General features: G+C 34.5%; 3 protein-coding genes across 5 annotated transcripts; 2 read left to right on the forward strand and 1 right to left on the reverse strand.

Moving 5' to 3' along the window:
- Positions 1-1,866: 1,866 nt before the first annotated feature.
- On the forward strand, positions 1,867-5,563 carry LOC127148134 (uncharacterized). Its single transcript, XM_051081089.1, has 7 exons — positions 1,867-2,024; positions 3,873-3,986; positions 4,077-4,333; positions 4,424-4,639; positions 4,715-4,906; positions 4,988-5,342; positions 5,428-5,563. The coding sequence occupies exons 2-6, from the start codon at positions 3,878-3,880 to the stop codon at positions 5,333-5,335; spliced, it is 1,122 nt and encodes a 373-aa protein (XP_050937046.1). The 5' UTR covers positions 1,867-2,024; positions 3,873-3,877; the 3' UTR covers positions 5,336-5,342; positions 5,428-5,563.
- Positions 5,564-12,433: 6,870 nt separating this feature from the next.
- Positions 12,434-15,503, forward strand: LOC103489667 (imidazoleglycerol-phosphate dehydratase 1, chloroplastic). Its single transcript, XM_008448927.3, has 9 exons — positions 12,434-12,721; positions 12,809-12,933; positions 13,157-13,261; positions 13,469-13,561; positions 14,312-14,386; positions 14,493-14,555; positions 14,847-14,956; positions 15,078-15,146; positions 15,230-15,503. The coding sequence occupies exons 1-8, from the start codon at positions 12,493-12,495 to the stop codon at positions 15,103-15,105; spliced, it is 828 nt and encodes a 275-aa protein (XP_008447149.1). The 5' UTR covers positions 12,434-12,492; the 3' UTR covers positions 15,106-15,146; positions 15,230-15,503.
- Positions 15,504-15,552: 49 nt separating this feature from the next.
- Positions 15,553-17,667, reverse strand: LOC103489666 (photosystem II D1 precursor processing protein PSB27-H2, chloroplastic). 3 transcript variants are annotated; one of them, XM_008448926.3, is made up of 4 exons: positions 17,420-17,667; positions 16,987-17,089; positions 16,037-16,440; positions 15,553-15,952 (listed from the first exon to the last, which is right to left on the reverse strand). In XM_008448926.3, exons 2-4 carry the CDS (start codon positions 17,063-17,065, stop codon positions 15,815-15,817), a joined length of 621 nt encoding a protein of 206 aa, XP_008447148.1. In that variant the 5' UTR covers positions 17,066-17,089; positions 17,420-17,667; the 3' UTR covers positions 15,553-15,814. The 3 variants fall into 3 exon arrangements, with proteins under 3 accessions (XP_008447148.1, XP_008447147.1, XP_008447146.1); XM_008448925.3 differs by having other exon boundaries at positions 16,987-17,112; positions 17,420-17,660; XM_008448924.3 differs by having other exon boundaries at positions 16,987-17,096; positions 17,420-17,658.
- Positions 17,668-19,221: the final 1,554 nt, after the last annotated feature.

Raw genomic sequence — 19,221 nt, forward strand, 5'->3', positions numbered from 1 at the left:
TATGTAAACTCTTTACATTACCTAGGATGCTCCCACTTTCATATCTTTACATGAACAATTTAGAATCACATCATTTATACTGACTACAAAGCGAGCCGCATCCATAGTGTTCTTAGAATAAACCGCCCAACCTTATTCATATATTATAAACCGTTTAGGCTATAAACTCGAACTTGATCCACGTTTATGGCTCTACATAAAGTTCAAGTCTACAAGATAGATTTGGAACCTTAGTTTATTGAATTCAAGATTACAGTATTCTATTTTTACTAATAAGTTTTAAATAACCATTTTATTAAATAGAATATAATTTTAACTATAAACTACAAGTTTTAGGACATAAATTCCAACATAAACATCATTGCTCAATTTAAATTGCTTAAACACATCTTTTAACATAAACATATCATTTCGCATAAACATACATTTCACGTAACACACATTAGTCATAAATACATTCCTTTCACCAAGAACCTGAATCATTCTCTACGCAAAGACTCATTATCTCGCATTTAGACTATCGAGATGGCCTTTTCATCAATAGCATTCGAGAATATCCTGATTTATTCCCTTGTTGCTCAGGCTGAAGCGCAATGCACACCTTTTATGCATTGTTCCATCTTATTCCACCATGCACGCCTTCTATACATGGTTGTCTTTACTCTTTATGTACACATAACAGTTAGTTCAATGAGAGGAAGAGGATTAATGGTTTGAACATCATTTCATAATCATTTAAACACATATCATTCTTTAAACATAACAACACACTTTTATTCAAAATCCCTTTAGAAACACTTGTATTGAAATCATTATTTCAAATCAGAACTACATTTAAAGAAAGCTTTTATCGTATAAACACTTTGAAAGAAAACACTCACAAAACTTGGTTACTTAAGCTTCAATTGCCTATCTTCTTCTTCTTCTCGCCTTACTTCAACAGCACTTCAACAGTTTAATTTTCTCTTCAGAATTTCAAAGTAATAATTCTCAATAATCTGGCTGAAGACTTCTATTTATACTAGTTCTAAATCAACTTAGTCATCTTTAAACCCTCAATAACTTTCCAACTCCTACTATTAGTGGTATACGGTGTGAATCTTATGTTTAACTTAAACATGTTTAGCTTAAACTCCTACACGTGACCCATAAAGTAAACTTAGAAAATTATCGAAAAACTTTCTTACTCCTTCTCGCCTAGTCTGCCTACTCGTGAAGAACCTTAACCGCATACTAACACTTAACCTTCAAAAATCTTATCACAAAACCCTTCTCGCGAACTAACTCAATTGCCAACCTCTTCTCGCGTAGTCTTGCTTCAACACTAAAAATTAACTTCTCTCCACATTCATTCACCTAAAATGCCTAATTTCCATACTTAACCAAAATTTAATATCTTAAATTAGGTACGGGTCTCACAATCTTCTTGTTTGTTAAGCCTGCCGAAAAGTCGAACTTAGTGAGGTTAGAAAGTCGAGTGAGTCAAGAAAAATGATCTCCCCTCCGAGTGGTTCACTACAAGAAAATGGCCCATTCCCGACGCCGAAAATCACGTCGGCATAAAAAACGTCGGGAATAAGGGCTTTCCCCGACGCCATCAATAACGCGTCGGGAGATGCGTCGGGGAAAACAATCTTTCCCGACGCACCACGAAGGCGTCGGCAACAATACGTCGGGAAAAGGGACTTTTCCCGACGCCGTGCACAGTGCGTCGGGAGAGGCGTCGGGAATAGGGGTTTTTCCCGACGCCACGTAAAACGTCGGGAAAAGGGGTTTAATGAGCGTCGGGAATTCCCCTTTTCCCGACGCATTTTGGGGGATTTCCCGACGCCTCGTGACTGCGTCGGGAAATCCCCTTTAAATTCATTTCGGTTCTGTGAATACAGAACCGAAGCCGAGAGGAGAGGAGAAAAAGAAAGGAGAAGAAGAAGAAGTCGCCTTGCCGCCGTTGTTTCCTTTTGTTCCGCCGCCGTCCGTCGCCGACCGCCCTCGCCGTTGTTCCTCGTCGCCGTCTGCCACGTTAGGTAAGTGAAATATGTAAATTTATTTGATTTAAGTTTATGTTTTAGGGTTTTTTTTTGATAAAAATTAGTTTAGGGTTATTTTTTATGAAAATTAGTTTAGGATTTTCTTTTGGAATAGATTTTTGTTTGTTAAATGTATTTTTGTATAGAGTGTGTGTAATTTGTAGTTGAATTGAAATTTGAAATTTGAATGGTTTAGGATTTTTGTTTTAGAAAATTGAATAAAATTGAATGGGGGTTGAATTGGGGGAGAGGTTTATTGTTAAATTGAAAATTGAATTGGGAGGGGGGTTTATATTTGAATTGAAAATTGAAAATTGAAAATTGAAATTGGGGGGGGGGAGGGGAATTTAGTTGAATGGAAAATTGAAATTGGAGAGGGGGGGGGGAGTGGAGTTAATAGTTAAATTTAAAATTGAATTAGAGGGAGGGGGTTTAAGTTAAATTGAAAATTGAGATTGGGGGGGGGGGGGGGAGGGGAATTTATAGTTGAATGGAAAATTGAAATTGGAGAGGGGGGGGGGGAGTGGAGTTAATAGTTAAATTTAAAATTGAATTGGAGGGAGGGGGTTTAAGTTAAATTGAAAATTGAGATTGGGGGGGGGGGGGGGAGGGGAATTTATAGTTGAATGAAAAATTGAAATTTGAAGGGGGGGGGGGGGGAGTTAATAGTTAAATTGAATTGGGAATGTAATATGTGTGTTAAGATTTGTTTTTGCTATCCTGCAGTTATGGTAGCATTTTTTGTTTTGAATTTGTTTATGTTTGGGATGGCTATCCTGCAGTTATGGTAGCCTTTTTTGTTTTGAATTTGTTTATGTTTGGGATGGCTATCCTGCAGTTATGGTAGCCTTTTTTGTTTTGAATTTGTTTATGTTTGGGATGGCTATCCTGCAGTTATGGTAGCCTTTTTTGTTTTGAATTTGCTGGTATCAAGGGGTGGTAGTTAGGATAGCTTGAAGTATTTTGTTGTTAATAATTAGGTTGTGTTGGCTATCCTGCAGTTATGGTAGCCTTTGTAGTTTGGAGGGGTTTGTAGGATGTGAAGATATTTTGAAGTATTGTGTTGTTAATAATTAGGTTGTGTTGGCTATCCTGCAGTTATGGATAAGGGTTGGATGAAACTTAGAAATAAGTTATCCCTTGAGTATAGACATGGAGTGACCCAATTTTTAGAATTTGCCAAATTTCACGTTGATGCTTACGGACGATTGAGGTGTCCATGCAAGAGATGTTTGAATTTAAATTGGAGCTCATTAGAGGGTGTGGAAAGACATCTGCTGACTATAGGAATATCCCCCTACTACACAGAATGGGTGTATCATGGAGAGTCATTAAGCTATAGAGGTACAGAAAACTTTGAGGAAGGAACTAGTAGTAATCCTTTTAATGAAGGAACTAGTAGTACACAATTTAATGAAGAAGGTGATATCTTTGGTATGCTAAATGATTTACAAGCCCCTATAGAACATGAAGAGGAAATAGAGGAATTTCGTTTGGAAGATGAAATGGCGATGAATGTTGGGGTAAATATAGATGAAGATACAACAAATAATATATTTCAGGACTTATTGAATCAAGCATGTAATGAGTTGTACCCCGGTTGTTCTGAATTTTCGTCGTTGAATTTTTTGGTTAAGTTGATGCATGTGAAAGTTCTAAATGGTTGGAGTAACAAGTCGTTCGACATGTTGTTAGAACTTTTAAGAGCAGCGTTTCCAATGCGATGAGGAATTATAGTGACAAATTAAACCACGTATGCACATATTTATATCTAGTTTATATATTTTGATTCTAGCTATGTGTTTGTATTTGGTTATTGAATGTTTGTTTTTTATATGTCCATAGTCATTATGTCATATCGACGATCAAGTTTTATGGAGACGGACGATATGTTCCTCCAGTTTGAGGAGGATTTAGATAACATTGCGGGAGGGTCGTCATCTGTGGGCGACAATACGGGTGAGTCTAAGAATTTTATTCATTTTTAACTTACAAATATTTCATGTAGGGGTTCCTAACTTTATATCTTATTGTCTATTTATTGAGCAGGGTCTTCTTCTCAACAAACGACCCCGACTCCTAGGAGACGTGCGCAGTCTCGACTCTTGGAGTTAGAGCGCCACGTTGCAATAAATGGGCGCATTCCGATGACGATCGCCCCTGGAGCGGAGAAGCCTATTTCTCCACACGCCGTTCGCTTCAGCCAAGCGATAGGCGTGTGCGTGCGAAAGACATTTCCCGTCCGCTGTCTTAAGTGGACGGACGTTGGGAGAGAATACATTGAGGTCGTCAAGGGCGACCTCCAGGTAATTAAATGCACTACACATTTATATATGATTTCATTTGAAACATATCTAACTTTAACCAATCTAATGTGTTATGTTTGTAATGTGCAGCGATTCTTTGTGCTTGATTTCAACGATCAAGCAATGAACAGGTTTGTTGAGCATCAGATGCTCACGACCTTTAAAGAGTTCCGGGCCGACTGTCATAAACATTTCAAAAAGTACAGCGACCCGGAGGAGGCTCGTGCCAACCCACCAAACGCATTGGTTGGACGTGATGAGGATTGGCACTTCCTCTGCGACCATTATATCAGCCGTGCATTCCAGGTATTTGTCATGATTAATTATGATAACAAGTTTTTATATGTATAAGAAATAAACAATATAATTGTTTTAATGCAGGAGCAATCACGGACAAACAAGGCTGCTCGACAGAAGCAGCCTTACAATCATAGTAGCGGGTCGAAGTCGTTTCTACAACGACAGTATGAGCTCGCTGAAAGAAGAGGGCAGCCGGTCGATCGTGTGGAATTGTTCCGGGAAACACACGTTCGAGCTGGGACATTCGTGTCGCAGGCCGCCGAGGATGCGCATGTAAGTTATACCCTTATTAATTATCCACTTTTATTATATATTTTAGCGCGTTACCTAACATAATTTTTAAATTTGTTGCAGAATCAAATGCTGGAACTCCAATCCCAGCCTACCCCAGAGGGTAGTCAGCCACTCTCTGAGGATGAGATATGCGATCAGGTGTTGGGTCGACGACCAGGCTACTCAAAAGGCCTTGGTTGGGGACCCAAGCCGAAGGCCCGCAGAACGGCAAGTGCAAGCAGTTCGTCGACATCTTGTTCGCAGTCCACACAAAAAGAGATTGAATTACAAGCTAAACTTCATGAAGCTTTGGAACGGATTGAAGTACAAGATAGAAATCACCAAGCATTAGCTTCACAAGTGGAAGCTATGAAAAAGATGATTGAAGACCTAACTCGTGCACAACAGGGACCACCACATGATCCCTAGCCCTGCGGTACGTCGTATATGTCTCTATTATTCTTAAGTTTTTGCAATATATAATTATGTATTAAACTTAGTTATTTTTATACCATTTTTAGGACCGAAGGTGTAGAATGACGCGCATACGCACCTCGTTGGGAGATTGGGTCTTATGTTTATGTTTTTTGTATATTGAAAACTATATTTTCTTGTAATCAACTTATTCGTATTATTAATTTTAATTCTATGTTTTAATTTGTGTTTGTATATTTATTAATTTAATCCAAAACGTCGCCAAATTTTTTTGAGCAATCCGAACATCATTGTGAATGTTTGAGCAAAATATTATAAGGAAAAAAGTAAAAATAAAATATTTAAAAAAATATATAAAAAATATTTCCCGACGTTCATTACGTCGGGAAAAAAAACGTCGGAAAATAGGCTTTCCCGACGCCGTGAGATGCGTCGGCATAAACGGCGTCGGGAATAAGGTTTTCCCGACGCCGGCTTTCCCGACGCATCCCACGGCGTCGGGAAAGCCTTTCCCGACGCCGTACCAATTCGGCGTCGGGAAAGCCTCTCGCGACGCATTTCCCCCGACGTTCTTCCCGACGTCGTTTTGTACGTCGGGATATCCTTTCCCGACGTTCTTTGCATTTTCGCCGACGTATTTGTGCGTCGGGAGTACCCACATCTCTTGTAGTGGTTGCATGAAGTTCAATGTCAATGCCTCTTGGTACAACATCAAGAAGTTGGTAAATTTTATATTAACATGCTAGCGGAAGAGAATCAAACTTTCATGAATGTTGAGAACTAAGTACTTTAAGAAAATTGGGAAAACTTAAGATTTTTGAACACTTACCTTTGAAGCTTAAAATTTTCTTTCAAATCTTGATGAAATTTCATTAAATCATATGTTAACAACCACAAGAGTCTTCTTGGTATGAACTAGGATTTCCTTGTGTTACCTCTAGGACCAATCACACGTTTCAAAACCACAATAATCGTATCTTATTTTTTGGTTTTTATTATTGGACCGACATATGTTTATTTGTGTTTTAATTCCTTTGAGTTAGAATGGACTTTTTATGTCCTCTTTTAGTGTTTAAAATAGGAAAACCAAATACAACATATTTGTTTTTTTTTATTGATGTTTTAGAGTTTTTTCTATCAATAGAAATTCTATGTTAGATGATAGAACCTCGTCACCAACTTTTTGCAATTCTTGATTCAGAGTTATAGCGAAGAACATTCAGGTAAGTTTGATCATCTTGCTTGTGGAGCGTTCGAACTTGGGGTAGGTAACTAGCTCTCCTTATCTCTTGGTCTTTGGTCAAATGGTAATCCAAATCTAATTCATTCCCTCCGATTGTTGTCAAATTGATTTGGGGGTTTTAGAATTTGATATTAGGGGTTCACCAATTGGGTTACTAATTTTCAAATGTTAGGGCTTTCATATGATTAATTCTCTACTGATATGTAGGTTTAGACTAAATTGTGGAACCAAGAAGGTGATAATTTTGTGAGTTTTTTTTTAGAGAAATGAGTTTATGAACTGTTGATAATTTTTCCAAAAAATAAAAAAGATTCATCATCCAAATTACACAATCAAATTGTGCATTAAATAGTTAAATCACATGCAAACTTACAATTAGTTTTAAATTTAGCTAAAACATTATGGGATTTGTATGTGTAGGTGAGGAAGACAACTGACCTTCGATTTTTTAAAATTATAAAATTCCAAAAATCTAGCTATTTAATTAAATAATTATACAATTAAGAAAAATTTTCATGAAGGTAACAAAACACCAAACTATTTACGGTCCGTGTAACAGAGCACATAAAATTAGCTATTTTTTAAATATTTCAGGTTTGTCCTTCCATCTTTCTTCTCCTCCTCGCTGCGATTTCTTTCATTATCTTTCTTCTTTTCCTCTTCTTTTTTTTTTTTCCACTATGATTTCTTTCCATCATCTTTCTTCTTTTTTTTCCTTTGCGATTTCTTTCCATCATCGTTCTTCTTTTCCTCTTCTTTTTATACGTTGTTTAATGTTTCCATTGTCTTTCTTCTTTTCCTTTTCTTTTTTTTTCTCTTCGATTTTTCCATCGTCTTTCTTCTTTTCTTCTTCTTCTTTTTTACGTCGTTTGAATGTGAATAACCAAATCTAAACTATCGTGTACAAAAAATAGCAGAATCTAAAAGATTTTGTATAAAGAATCTTGAAAAAAATCGTTTAGATTGGAGTAGCCAAATGTAAACGATCGTGTAAAAAAAACCAACAGTAGATAAATCTAAATGATCACGTACCAAAGTAATTAAAAAAAATCATTTATCCAAATATAAACGATCGTGTACTAAAGAATCTTAAAAAAATAAATGATCGTGTAGACAAATTTAAACGATAATGTAAAAAAATAAACTATTGTGTACCTAAAGAATTAAAAAAAATCGTTTAACCAAATCTAAATGATCATGTACCAAAATAATCTTGAAAAAAATTGTTCAGTCAAATCTAAACAATCGTATACCAAAAGAATTAAAAAAATCATTTAGCCAAGTCTAAACGGTCGTGTAAAAAAAAGTAAACGATCGCATACAAATTTTTTAAAAAAAATTCATTTAGCCAAATCTAAAGGATCATGTACCATATGAAAAACGATTTGCCTACCCAAATCTAAACGATCGTGTAACCAATTTTGAACGTAACCAAATTAAATGATCGTGTAACCAAATTAAGCGAAATAATTAAAAAATAATTGCCAAATTAAATGACCAAATTTAAACGATCGTGTACCAAATATATTACCTGCACATTGTTGTACCAAATATATTACACGCGCTTGTTGTTGACGGGGCATTTTTGGTATTTTATACGGTGGGCCTGGGCTTTTTCCGTTTTCGGAATTGTTGTATATAGTGTAAATATTTTGCCGCTTTGTTCTATTTGTAAAAAGACTCCTATAATTAATCTATTAATATTTATTGAATTAAATTAATTATACTATTTTTAACATCATTAATCTCGATCAAATCTGCTTAACCTAATTCGAATCTTTATTCAATTTTTTTATATTTAAATCTCATTTAAACTATCATTTCTCTCTCAATATGTAATCGTTAATTATATTGAATATTATTAACGATTCATTTTCTTAACTAATTCGAACAATTTGAATTTTCGATCATTCTGTTCTAAGTTTAAATCCTAATGAGTTAGTAAAGGAACTTAATGGACCTACAAATCATGACCTCCAAAATCTGTGATTAACTGGCTAAACATTTTTAACTGAGTGAATCAACATTTGTTAACTAATCGAGACTGTCCAATATAACTCGTAGTTGTACTCTTCTCACTATAGATATATTTGTGTCCATTTGATAAAACCATGATTTGTAAGTCAATCCTCCACATGTTGTTCATAATCTTGGTTGGGTCAATTTACCATTTTATCCCTAAGATCATATCTTGTTCTTAAGCTTCATGTGATTTTCTAATGAACAATTAGTTTAAGGTTTAACCTATAAATTGGATCTCTCTCGGGCTAATGAGAGGATGGCACCCCTTTTGTTCAAGACTTAGAGTAAGTACTTAAAGAAACAACCTATCCACTAAACTTAAAAGCGTGCAGAAGTGAGTTTTGTATTGCATCTTACGTCCTAGCTATCCACCCGGTCTTACCTCTAAAATGGGAGGTCTATTGGCCAGGGCTGATGAGCTACCCTCACTTATGCAGAGATCTAAGGATAATCTTGAGTAGACAGGATTTCATAGTTAGCTCAAGATTAAAGTCGGGTTACCTAAGTCATCAATCGTTTGAAATAATTAGTTTTAATCAATTAATGACGTTATAAAGAAAAAGTGACTATTTTGTAATCAATTAACGAATTACCCAAGTGATCAATCATAGGATGCGCTCACTCATGTGTTTACATGAGCGTCTTAGAATCAATTTGCTTTTACTAAATACAAAGTGTGTTACATCCATAGTGTCGTAGAATATACCCAACCTTATTCTTATACTCTGGACCATTTAAATTATTATTTGAACTTGATCCACGTTTATGTCACCACATAAAGTTCAAATACTCATACTATAGTCAAAGAATCTTGTTTATTGGATTCTAAATTTTTCATAAGCAAATATCTTTATTCAACAACAATTTATTGAACAATACTTCAACAACTTTATTGAACAATAGAATAGTTTAACATTCACAAATTACGAGTTTTATGACAAAAAATCCAATAATTTAGCAGATTGGAGTGGGTTGTTTGCGACTCCTAAGACTCTTCTATTTGCGTTGGGTTCTCAATATTTGATAAGAGTGGCCTATTAAGGCCCTAGAAGGGAGGGTATTAGGGTTGGTCTTTATTATCTTCTTGAAGACGTGTCAACCTCTCCTGATGAAGCTAAACTCAATAGATATCATTCGGGCTCTGAACAATTTAAACATTAGTCTATATGAAACAAAGAATATGATGGATGCCATTATGGTGCTTGCTAAGCATTTTAGTATGGTTTCTTTTGGTTATTTAAGTGTTCTTGCTATTTGTTGTTCATTCTCTAACATGTTCTACTGTAAACTTTCTTTATCGTAAGGGCCTTCCCTCTCGTCATGAGGCTTGCTAGAATATTGTTTATCCTAGTTAGGTCTTCTCTAGAACTTCTGTTGTGGTTAATTTCTAGGTTTAATCATGTTTTTAACTTTATTTTAGAAAAAAGAAAGGTTTAAATCATTATCAAATTAATTAATTAGTTAATTATTTTTAGGGGTATTTTAAAAATTAACAAATATCGAAACTATTTAAAAAAATCTAGCAAAATTTATCAAACGCTATTAGAGAACATTTCATCAATAGAACATTTGATAAAATATTTACCGTTTATAATTTTTTGTCTTTTGTTAGGTTTGTTACCTGAGGTTAAAAAACCCCTAAATATTAGTCATAACAATTTTTCAATTTTTTTTTAAATAATGTATTTTCTAAAATTAATGTCAAAAATAGGGTGGGCTGGAAATTATTTTCAAAAATAGAGTAGTGAAGTCGTGTACCCCGTACACGACTTCACTAATTCGTGGACCGGGTACACGACTCCAGGTCGGAGTCGTGGACCGGGTCCACGACATGTGACTAGAATCGTAGACTGGGTCTACGACTTGTAACTGGAGTTGTGTACCAGGTACACGATTTTCGTACCTGACGCAACAAGTGGCAATCAACAGTAACGTCGACTGCCTAATTTGTCGTGTATCGGGGAAGTCGTGTACCCGGTACATGACTTCGTTCACGTGCTCTGTCCATGTGTACTACATGCAGGGAAGTCATGTATAGGGAACTCTATCGTGCAAGTAATACACAGTCTTTAGAGATCGCGGGCCCATTAATGCTACTACAAGTTTGGGCATACGACAGATTCTCCATTGTAGCTCCACAAAAACTGCTGCAGCATTCAGATGGTCGACCTTTGAGTTTTAGGTACTATTTCATATACATGTTCTTTTAATACAATTTGCAATATCTATAATTTATTAATGGTGTATTTCACAAATAGATGGAGCGGTTTTCTAGCTACATCTAAACAATCAGCAAATATGTTGCTGACATATCGATGGACATTTGATCGGTTGAGACAGTCTCAGGTAGTAAAATATTATACCAATGTTTTATAGTTCTATTTTTTGTTGCATACTGACTTTTATTTTTTTCAACAGATGAATTAGACACCGTACACGCCGGACATTATGGCATCGCTTCCTCTTAGATGTTGTAGTGGTCAAGCGGTGTGGACTTACGTGGGTCCATTGATTTGTTTTCATCTGGTCAAGAAGCATCAACCAGACTGCGTGTTGCGACAGTTTAATATGTTGTAAATGCCATCTGCGATTAGTTACACAGATCTGAGCCTGCATCAAATAGATTTGAGGGGTAAGCATGATCAAGATTGGTGTCGGATTCATGCGGAACATATCGGGATGTGGAGTTCGCGATATAATTTTCTAGTTGAAGTACCCACGACAAGCCAACTGACGGTATTAGAGAACTATTTTCTCTAGTATAAGTCGATTACCAGACGCTTCATCACCCAAGAGAACGCTTTTTATCATTGCATGGTAAGGATTTAATATGCTTTATTTTATACATTTAATAATAATAAAACATTAATTTGGTTTGTATTACTTGCAATCTTTCAATATGATTTTGTTGACGAAGTACCAGCTTTCTCCGTGGAACACGACATAGAAGCTTTGGGAAACATATATGACAGAACTACGAGAGTTGTAGAACAAATTATACAGCAAACTCAACGACTCAATGTTGCCGATACAGATCGTAGACGCATGCGACGTAGACGACGACAAGACGATGATGTCATCAAGAGTGATGAAGATAATTACAATTTTGTAAATTAATTTAGAATTATTGTAAATTTCAATTTAAAATGTACAAGACAATTCTCTCTATTCAATTGAAATTTAGATTATATCGTTTGTAGACTTCTCGATGCATCTATTACACGGAGATTATATTAAATTGTTGATAAAGAAACTAACATAATATTTGCTAGACATAATTAATTTTTGTAAACAAATTGTAAATATACAAAATTTGATGATAATAATGATAATAATAATAATACTAATAATAAAACATAATATTAATAATAATAATAAAACATAATAGTAGTAGTAGTAATAATAATAATAATAATAATAATAATAATAATAATAATAATAAATATAATAATAAAAAACATAATAATATTAATTATAATAAGAATAATAAATAAAACAATAAAACTTAGGAAGTTCGTGTACCCTTATACGACTTCCACACAGTGCCTTCCACGTCGAACGATCAAAAGTCCAAGTGTTGACGTTGAAGTCGTGTACCTGATACACGACTTTCATGGTAAGCGTGTACCGGGTAAACGACTTCCATGGTAAGCGTGTACCGGGTACACGATTTTCTTTCAAATTCAAAATTTCACCCTATGACAATAGTTTGCCCAACTACACCATTTTTGCCATTTCTTACCAACCTATCCTAATTTTGTCAATACTTTTAAAAAATACTATATTTTCAAAATTAACCCCAATTTTCCAAAGTTTTATTATTAAAGAAAAAAATCCAAGCCCAAATTTCGACCTGGGACCGCCGTGGTTGGTCGAACCCTTTCCAATGGAGCTTTCGGCATCTCCCCGCCTACTAAGCTCTCCCACTTCGCTGATGCCACTCAAACCCAAATTTGGGTTTAGGGTTTCTCAGATTTCTTCATCGACCTTCCATCTTCACTCTTCTGTTTTATCTCTTAAACCCAATTACAAAATGGAATTTACTAGGACAGTATGTTCTGCTTCTTCGTCTGAACGAAACGGGTCACCGGCGGCTATTTCTTCAACCGCTTCAGGTCGAGCCTAAACCCAATTTTTTATTTATACTCATTGATTTTTCTCATGAGGTTTCTAGTGAAATATGTTTCTATTTGAAAGTTCAGGGCCTCGAGTGGGCGAAGTGAAAAGGGTCACCAAGGAAACAAATGTATCTGTCAAGATAGACCTCGATGGTTCTGGGATTGCGGATAGTAGTACTGGGATTCCATTTCTTGATCATATGTTAGATGTAAGTGTTTCCCCAATTCTGAACTCATTTTCGGTTTTCTCTGTTTCTTTGAAGTAACTATGCTGCGTTCAATCTATGCTCAATGAACCTTCCTAGCTGAGAGGAAGTGATTTTTAGCTTTTCTTATTTGAAATTTCGATGTCCAAACATTATTTATTCTGGTTGTTGTACTTTTTATTGGATTGATAAGTAATTTGTAAATGTTTTTATTTGATCATGCTAGCAACTTTCTTCACATGGGCTCTTCGATGTGCACGTAAGGGCCACAGGAGACATCCACATTGATGATCACCACACTAATGAAGATGTTGCCCTCGCTATTGGATCGGTATTGCACTACTTATTACAAAAGTTCAATTCTTATTTTTCTAGATTGTTGTTCTACTGTATGACTGGAGATGTTCTCTGTTGATGAAAATGTTTGCCATGGCTTATGAACTGGTTCTGTTTCATGATTTCAGGAAAAAGCTCTATTCTCAGTTTAGTCATCTATTTACTACTGCAGTTTAATACCTTATATCTTCTTTCTTTATAGGCTTTGTTGAATGCACTTGGTGATCGGAAAGGAATTTACCGGTTTGGAGACTTCTCTGCTCCTCTTGATGAAGCACTTGTACACGTATCACTAGTATGATCCATCTGATATTTTTCTCTATGCACCTATTTTTTGGTGTTAATTGAGGCTGCTAGATCATTTATCAATGAAAATTGTAGTTATCAATTGAATTAAATGCCTCATTTATTAGGGAGAAAGCCCCATAGTTTCAGAGTTTAATCTAATGGGATGGGGGCAGAAATGCTATTGTTAGAGCTACACATTTTTTGCTTTTAAGCTAGCGAACTTGTAGCAGGATTAGGAAATGGGAAGGAGAACTTGTAGTAGCTTTCTAAACCTAGGGTTAAGAGCACTGAGGATGCTCAAATGTCCTAAAGATTAAAGACTTGTTTGATAACGATTTTGTTGATAATTTTTGGTTTCTGAAAATTGAGCTTGTTTTCTCACCATCTCTTTACAGTGGTTTTCACCTCTCTGAAATAAATATTTCATTTCTTAGTTAAAAAAAAAGAATGATTTAGATTTTAAAACCCCTAAATATTTGAGTTCTTAGCTAAAAAAAAACTTGATTTAGATTGTAAAAGCCCTAAATCGTTAACAACTTTTAAAAACTACTTTACCAAAATTTGGTTTAAATTTAAAAAATATTTGCAAAAAGTAGATAGTAAACAAATAAACTCATCAGCAGTATGGGTGTTTATCAACTTAATTTTCAAAAAACGAAAACTAAATAGTCATCCAACAGACTCTCTTTTTTTTTTTCTTTTTTTTTAACTATGTTCGTTCTCCATTGTAGTAACTTAGGTTAGAGTTGATATACAGGATTTATCTGGCAGGCCACATTTGAGTTATGATTTAGAGATACCTACTCAGAGAGTCGGAACATATGATACCCAGGTGTTCTAAGCATTTCTTTTTTCTTTCATCTTTCATGCCGTCTTCTTGCTGAATTTATACCATAATAGTTTCTTACTTCTACTTTCTGTTCAATGTAATCTGATAGTTGGTGGAGCATTTCTTCCAGTCTTTGGTGAATACTTCTGGTATGACTCTTCACATTCGACAGGTAAAAAAACATTTGGAGCAGTTTTATAAATAATGGAGTAGAGCCTAAAGTAAATTAACTCTTCAGTTTGTGTTGTATGTACCTTAGCCTCATTTACCTTGGTCTGTTTTTATAGTCCTAATTGTGTATTACACAAATAATCTTCTTGGAAGATTTCCAAAAATAGCGTTCCTATATGAACCTAGTTTTTCTTATCTTATTACAGTAGCTAACTGAATTGGACGTCCAGTTATTGCACCTATCTTCTGTTCTAAATTAATTTTCTTCCAAAAACAATATGTTGATGAACAGCTTGCTGGAAAGAATTCTCATCATATTATTGAAGCCACGTTCAAAGCCTTTGCCAGGGCCCTTAGACAAGCAACAGAGTATGACCCACGTCGTCTTGGTTCCGTGCCCAGGTACGATATCCTACTTGTTGATTTTCATTTTGGTTGTACATTTCTCCTGTCTTGTATTTGGAGAATCAACAGGGTTAATTCTGACATGCTTTGAAAATGTTAATGTCGTTTGGTCTTGCAGTTCAAAAGGGGTTCTATCACGTACTTGATTTGTTGACATGAACATGCCAAGTTAAAACTTGTGCATACGGTAAGGTTTTGTCTCCCTTACCCTATATTCTAAGTCTGGACATGGTGTGGTGATTATTTAAACTGACGTCTTATTTTGCCTAGGGATTTTGATTGGAGCAATGTTTCATATGAAAGTGATCACCGCTGCTTCGGTCCAGTACGTAGATGGATGCTTGAGCAGGAAGAGTGGCAGATGGATTCTTGTATGGTTGATAATAGAACATGTATATGAATTTAACTGGTCCTTTAGTTTGAATCGTTTTTCGTTATATATCACTGTTGTAATAATATTTATGCATTAGATATCTATTGCCTTCCTCTTTGAAATCATCGTTGAATAATAAGGCTCAACCTGCCATGGTTGAAGATTTTGAAATGTTCTACTTACTATATCTTTTTTAGAACAGAAATGGCTTATCCATATGTTAGACAGTTCAAAATTGTACTTCTATAACAAAATTTGATACATTTCAATGTCGCTAAAAAACTGATATACAACTATACAAGTGAAGTGAGAAACAAGAGCAGCCGTGTATGCTAATTCAATCCCAATCCATTGAAAATAAATTCCTTTGTACGATCATTTTGGCGGAGAATAGCAACAAAAGTAGCTGAATACCTCAAAACCTAAGAGGTGAAATAGTATGTTGACAAAAATATTCATCTAGACCTCAAAATGCTCTTCATTTACAAGGATGCTTCAGCCTTATCCAAATCATCTAGAATATCCGATTTAACAGCTTCTGGCAGTGGCGCAGATGGCCCGGCCTTTGCATAAAAACCTGCCAATGACCTAATTGCTTTCTCCAACACAACGTAAGATTCCTGCACGTGAGTGAGCGTTGTTATTATAAAGGCATTATGATCATCATTCATGAGGTAGCATCAGCTGTTTTTCCCTTGTCATACCTCTTGAACAAGAGTTTGTTTCCCCAACCAATTGCTTAAATAATCACGAATGGATTCCTTTGCAGCATCTGCAGTTCGTCTAAATTTAGCACCATCCTTGGGGTCTTCCTGCAATGACTCACGCAGTGTCTTCACCACCTCCCTTGCAGACTTCAAGTAAGCCTTTGGCAATACTTTCCCTGATTTGGTTCTTTCATTTGGATCAAATATTGATTTGATCGTCCCGATAACTCCATTATCCTCTTCCTCCATGTTATTTGGCATTTCTTCAGCGTGGGCCGAAGATGGTGTCAATCCATTGTTAAATGTGAGAAACACAACCAATGACATGCCATTCCATACCAAATGACGTCTACAAATTTCTTGAGATGGAAGCGCTACTTGAGACCTGGATGGTAGTTTACCTGTTATGATGCATAAGACGGTCAAGAAAGAAATAGTACAAGAATGAAGCTTATGTCTGGGTGCATTCAGATTCAGAACAAGAGAATTGTAAATAGGTTAAAAAATACTCTTGTTCTAAACTTCCTTACATGTAATAATTCAATCCATAAACTTTAACTAGTCCTTGTACTTCCAAATCTTGTCAAAAATTATGTTTCAAGGTTTAGTATAATATAATGATTTAGTCTTCATAGTTTGTAAACAAATTTGATCCCTAGTCAATTTATAAATTAATATAGTAGGACGGGCCAAATTGTTGCAAAGAAAGAACAAGATTATTACTAATTAAAAATGAGTTTTGACCTATAATACGTATGAATGATACAGCATTCAGGAATAAAGCCTCCGCTGCAATACATTTTGAATATTTCAAGCATCAAAAAAATCTTGAAACATGCTATAAATGGCCAACAGCTAAGAAAAATAAATTGCAAATATATTTGGCAACGTTTCAGATTCAACACAGAAGCTAACTCACGGGCTTACAAACAAGAGATGTTACTTACGCCCATTTTCACTTATTAAGCTTCTATCCAATGTTGAAATAGTCCTAGGGCAGATCTTTGCTTGAATAAATGCGGCCATCTTCGTTCTTCTTAGTTACTCCAGCTATACCCTTGCAGAAAAGAAAGCTTTATTCTGTTTAATCGTGGGTTCATCATAAAACAAAAAACTTCCCATTACAAAACCAAACCTAGAAAACTGTTCTAATTAAAGAACAATTGAGCTTGCTGTAGATTCTGCTCATGAATTAAATGGCCAATTTACGAAAGAAACAAACAAACAAACAAAATCAATGAAATTCAATAAAAAAAAAAATATTAAACAGAAGTGAGTCAATAAATAGCCGTCGATACCGCCTCAAGGCTTGTGGAGTGTTCAAAGATGGAGTAAGTTGCATAAGGAAAAGGGAGAAGAAGCTGAGATGGAAGTGTATACCTAATTCTTAACTTTGTGGCAGCAATGCATGAAGTTCTGAACCGGCGTAGAATCGGTGGAAGCAAAATCCGGAGAAGAAGAGAAAGATTTTAAACCTAATTGGGGAAAATGAACTGAAAGAGGATAAGTTGGGAAATGGAAATGGAGATGGAGATGGAGATGGAGATGGAGATGGAAATGGTTTCTCCAGTTCTTAATTTGAGGATATGCGAGAGCGGTCTTTTCTTCTGCCTATATACATTTTTGGCTAATTAAGTACGGTTTCTCTTGCTATTTTTTAAATTATTTTAAAACTCACTTTCTAATATTATTCCAAATTAATTGGTTTTAAAAGTACAATCAAAATTTTCATAAACCCATTCAAATATAACACAATGTTAGATTTTGTAGATACTAATATAAGTTTACTGCGTTTAGGGTAGAAGAAAAGTATGACAAAAGGTAGTCCACAACCTCACTGAAGTGGTCCAGCGAAGTCGTGGCTTCCGTGAGCTGTCACACCTTCTTTATTCTTTATATATATATATATATATATATATATATATATATATATATATTAAATATCCCAATCTTCAAATTTCAATCCTAAAAATATGCTTCCTTATTAAATTAACATTATTCTTCTAATTTTAATTTAATTAATTCCTTATTAACAAACTTCTTGATTCTTTTTCTTTTATTCTTTTTATATGTATTAGTAAACAATTTGTGTGATGCATGTAAAAATCACACACGAAAAAATTATAATTTTAATTTAACTTTATAAAATTGGAATTATCGTTTCAATATTTTCCAAATTCATCATCTTCTTCTCCTATGTCTCCTTATTTTTCCATTGATTGAATGTTGAATTTGATTTATTCGCACAATTCAAATTCCATTTCTTAACATCTTCGGCTTACATGTTGTCAACTTAACCATCTAATCTATATATATATATATATATATATATATATATATATATATATATATATATATATATATCCAAATAAAATGAAGGTTAGAAAAGTTGTTAATTGTGTAATAACATATAACATTATTTAATGTATAGAATTAGATGGAAAAGTTACATAATTACGCTAATAATTTATGAAAATTATTTCCTTATTTAATTATATATGAAATTAGATGGAAAAGTTGTAATTACATGTAAGACAGAAATCATATACTATAATTACACTTTTTATTACAAGTTGAAACCCATTTACATTATTATTTGAAAATGTACAAAAACACTAATTAAGTTTGATAAGTTGCAAATATGAAAAGGTTCTCAGCATAGGAAAAGACGAATAATGTTTATATATGTTATATAAATGGGTGTTTGTGGAGGTTAAAGGGAAATTGCATACATGAAGAAGAAGTTTGAGACGATGATAATGTGTAGTGAGTTTTATGCTTTGCTATTCCAAGTGTTTGCTTAAGTTTCCTTTCATTTGTTTTTACCTTTGTTTAATAGTGGTTAAAAAAGTATTTATTTATTTATTTATGTTCTAATTTGACTTGAGCTATAGACATGATATGGAAGTTCTATTCCATGCATTAGTTAAAACATCTAGCAGGAAAATTATCAGTCAATAGTGTACTTTCAGTGAGCATACCTCTTTGAAATTAGGAACGGGGCTACTAAAAAGAAGTATGTGAACGAAGTAAAATAGAAGAGATGAGGAAAATTTTTAAATTTAGGATTATTTTGTTAATATCATTGAATCTTATTTAGATTGTATAAACTTAAGAATTATATGTACTCAGTAATTTGTATGCTCCAAATTATGTACGTCTTTCCTTCAGATGAGTGGGTT

The sequence above is a fragment of the Cucumis melo genome, chromosome 1 (assembly GCF_025177605.1).
Source record: "Cucumis melo cultivar AY chromosome 1, USDA_Cmelo_AY_1.0, whole genome shotgun sequence".
Lineage (NCBI taxonomy): Eukaryota > Viridiplantae > Streptophyta > Magnoliopsida > Cucurbitales > Cucurbitaceae > Cucumis > Cucumis melo.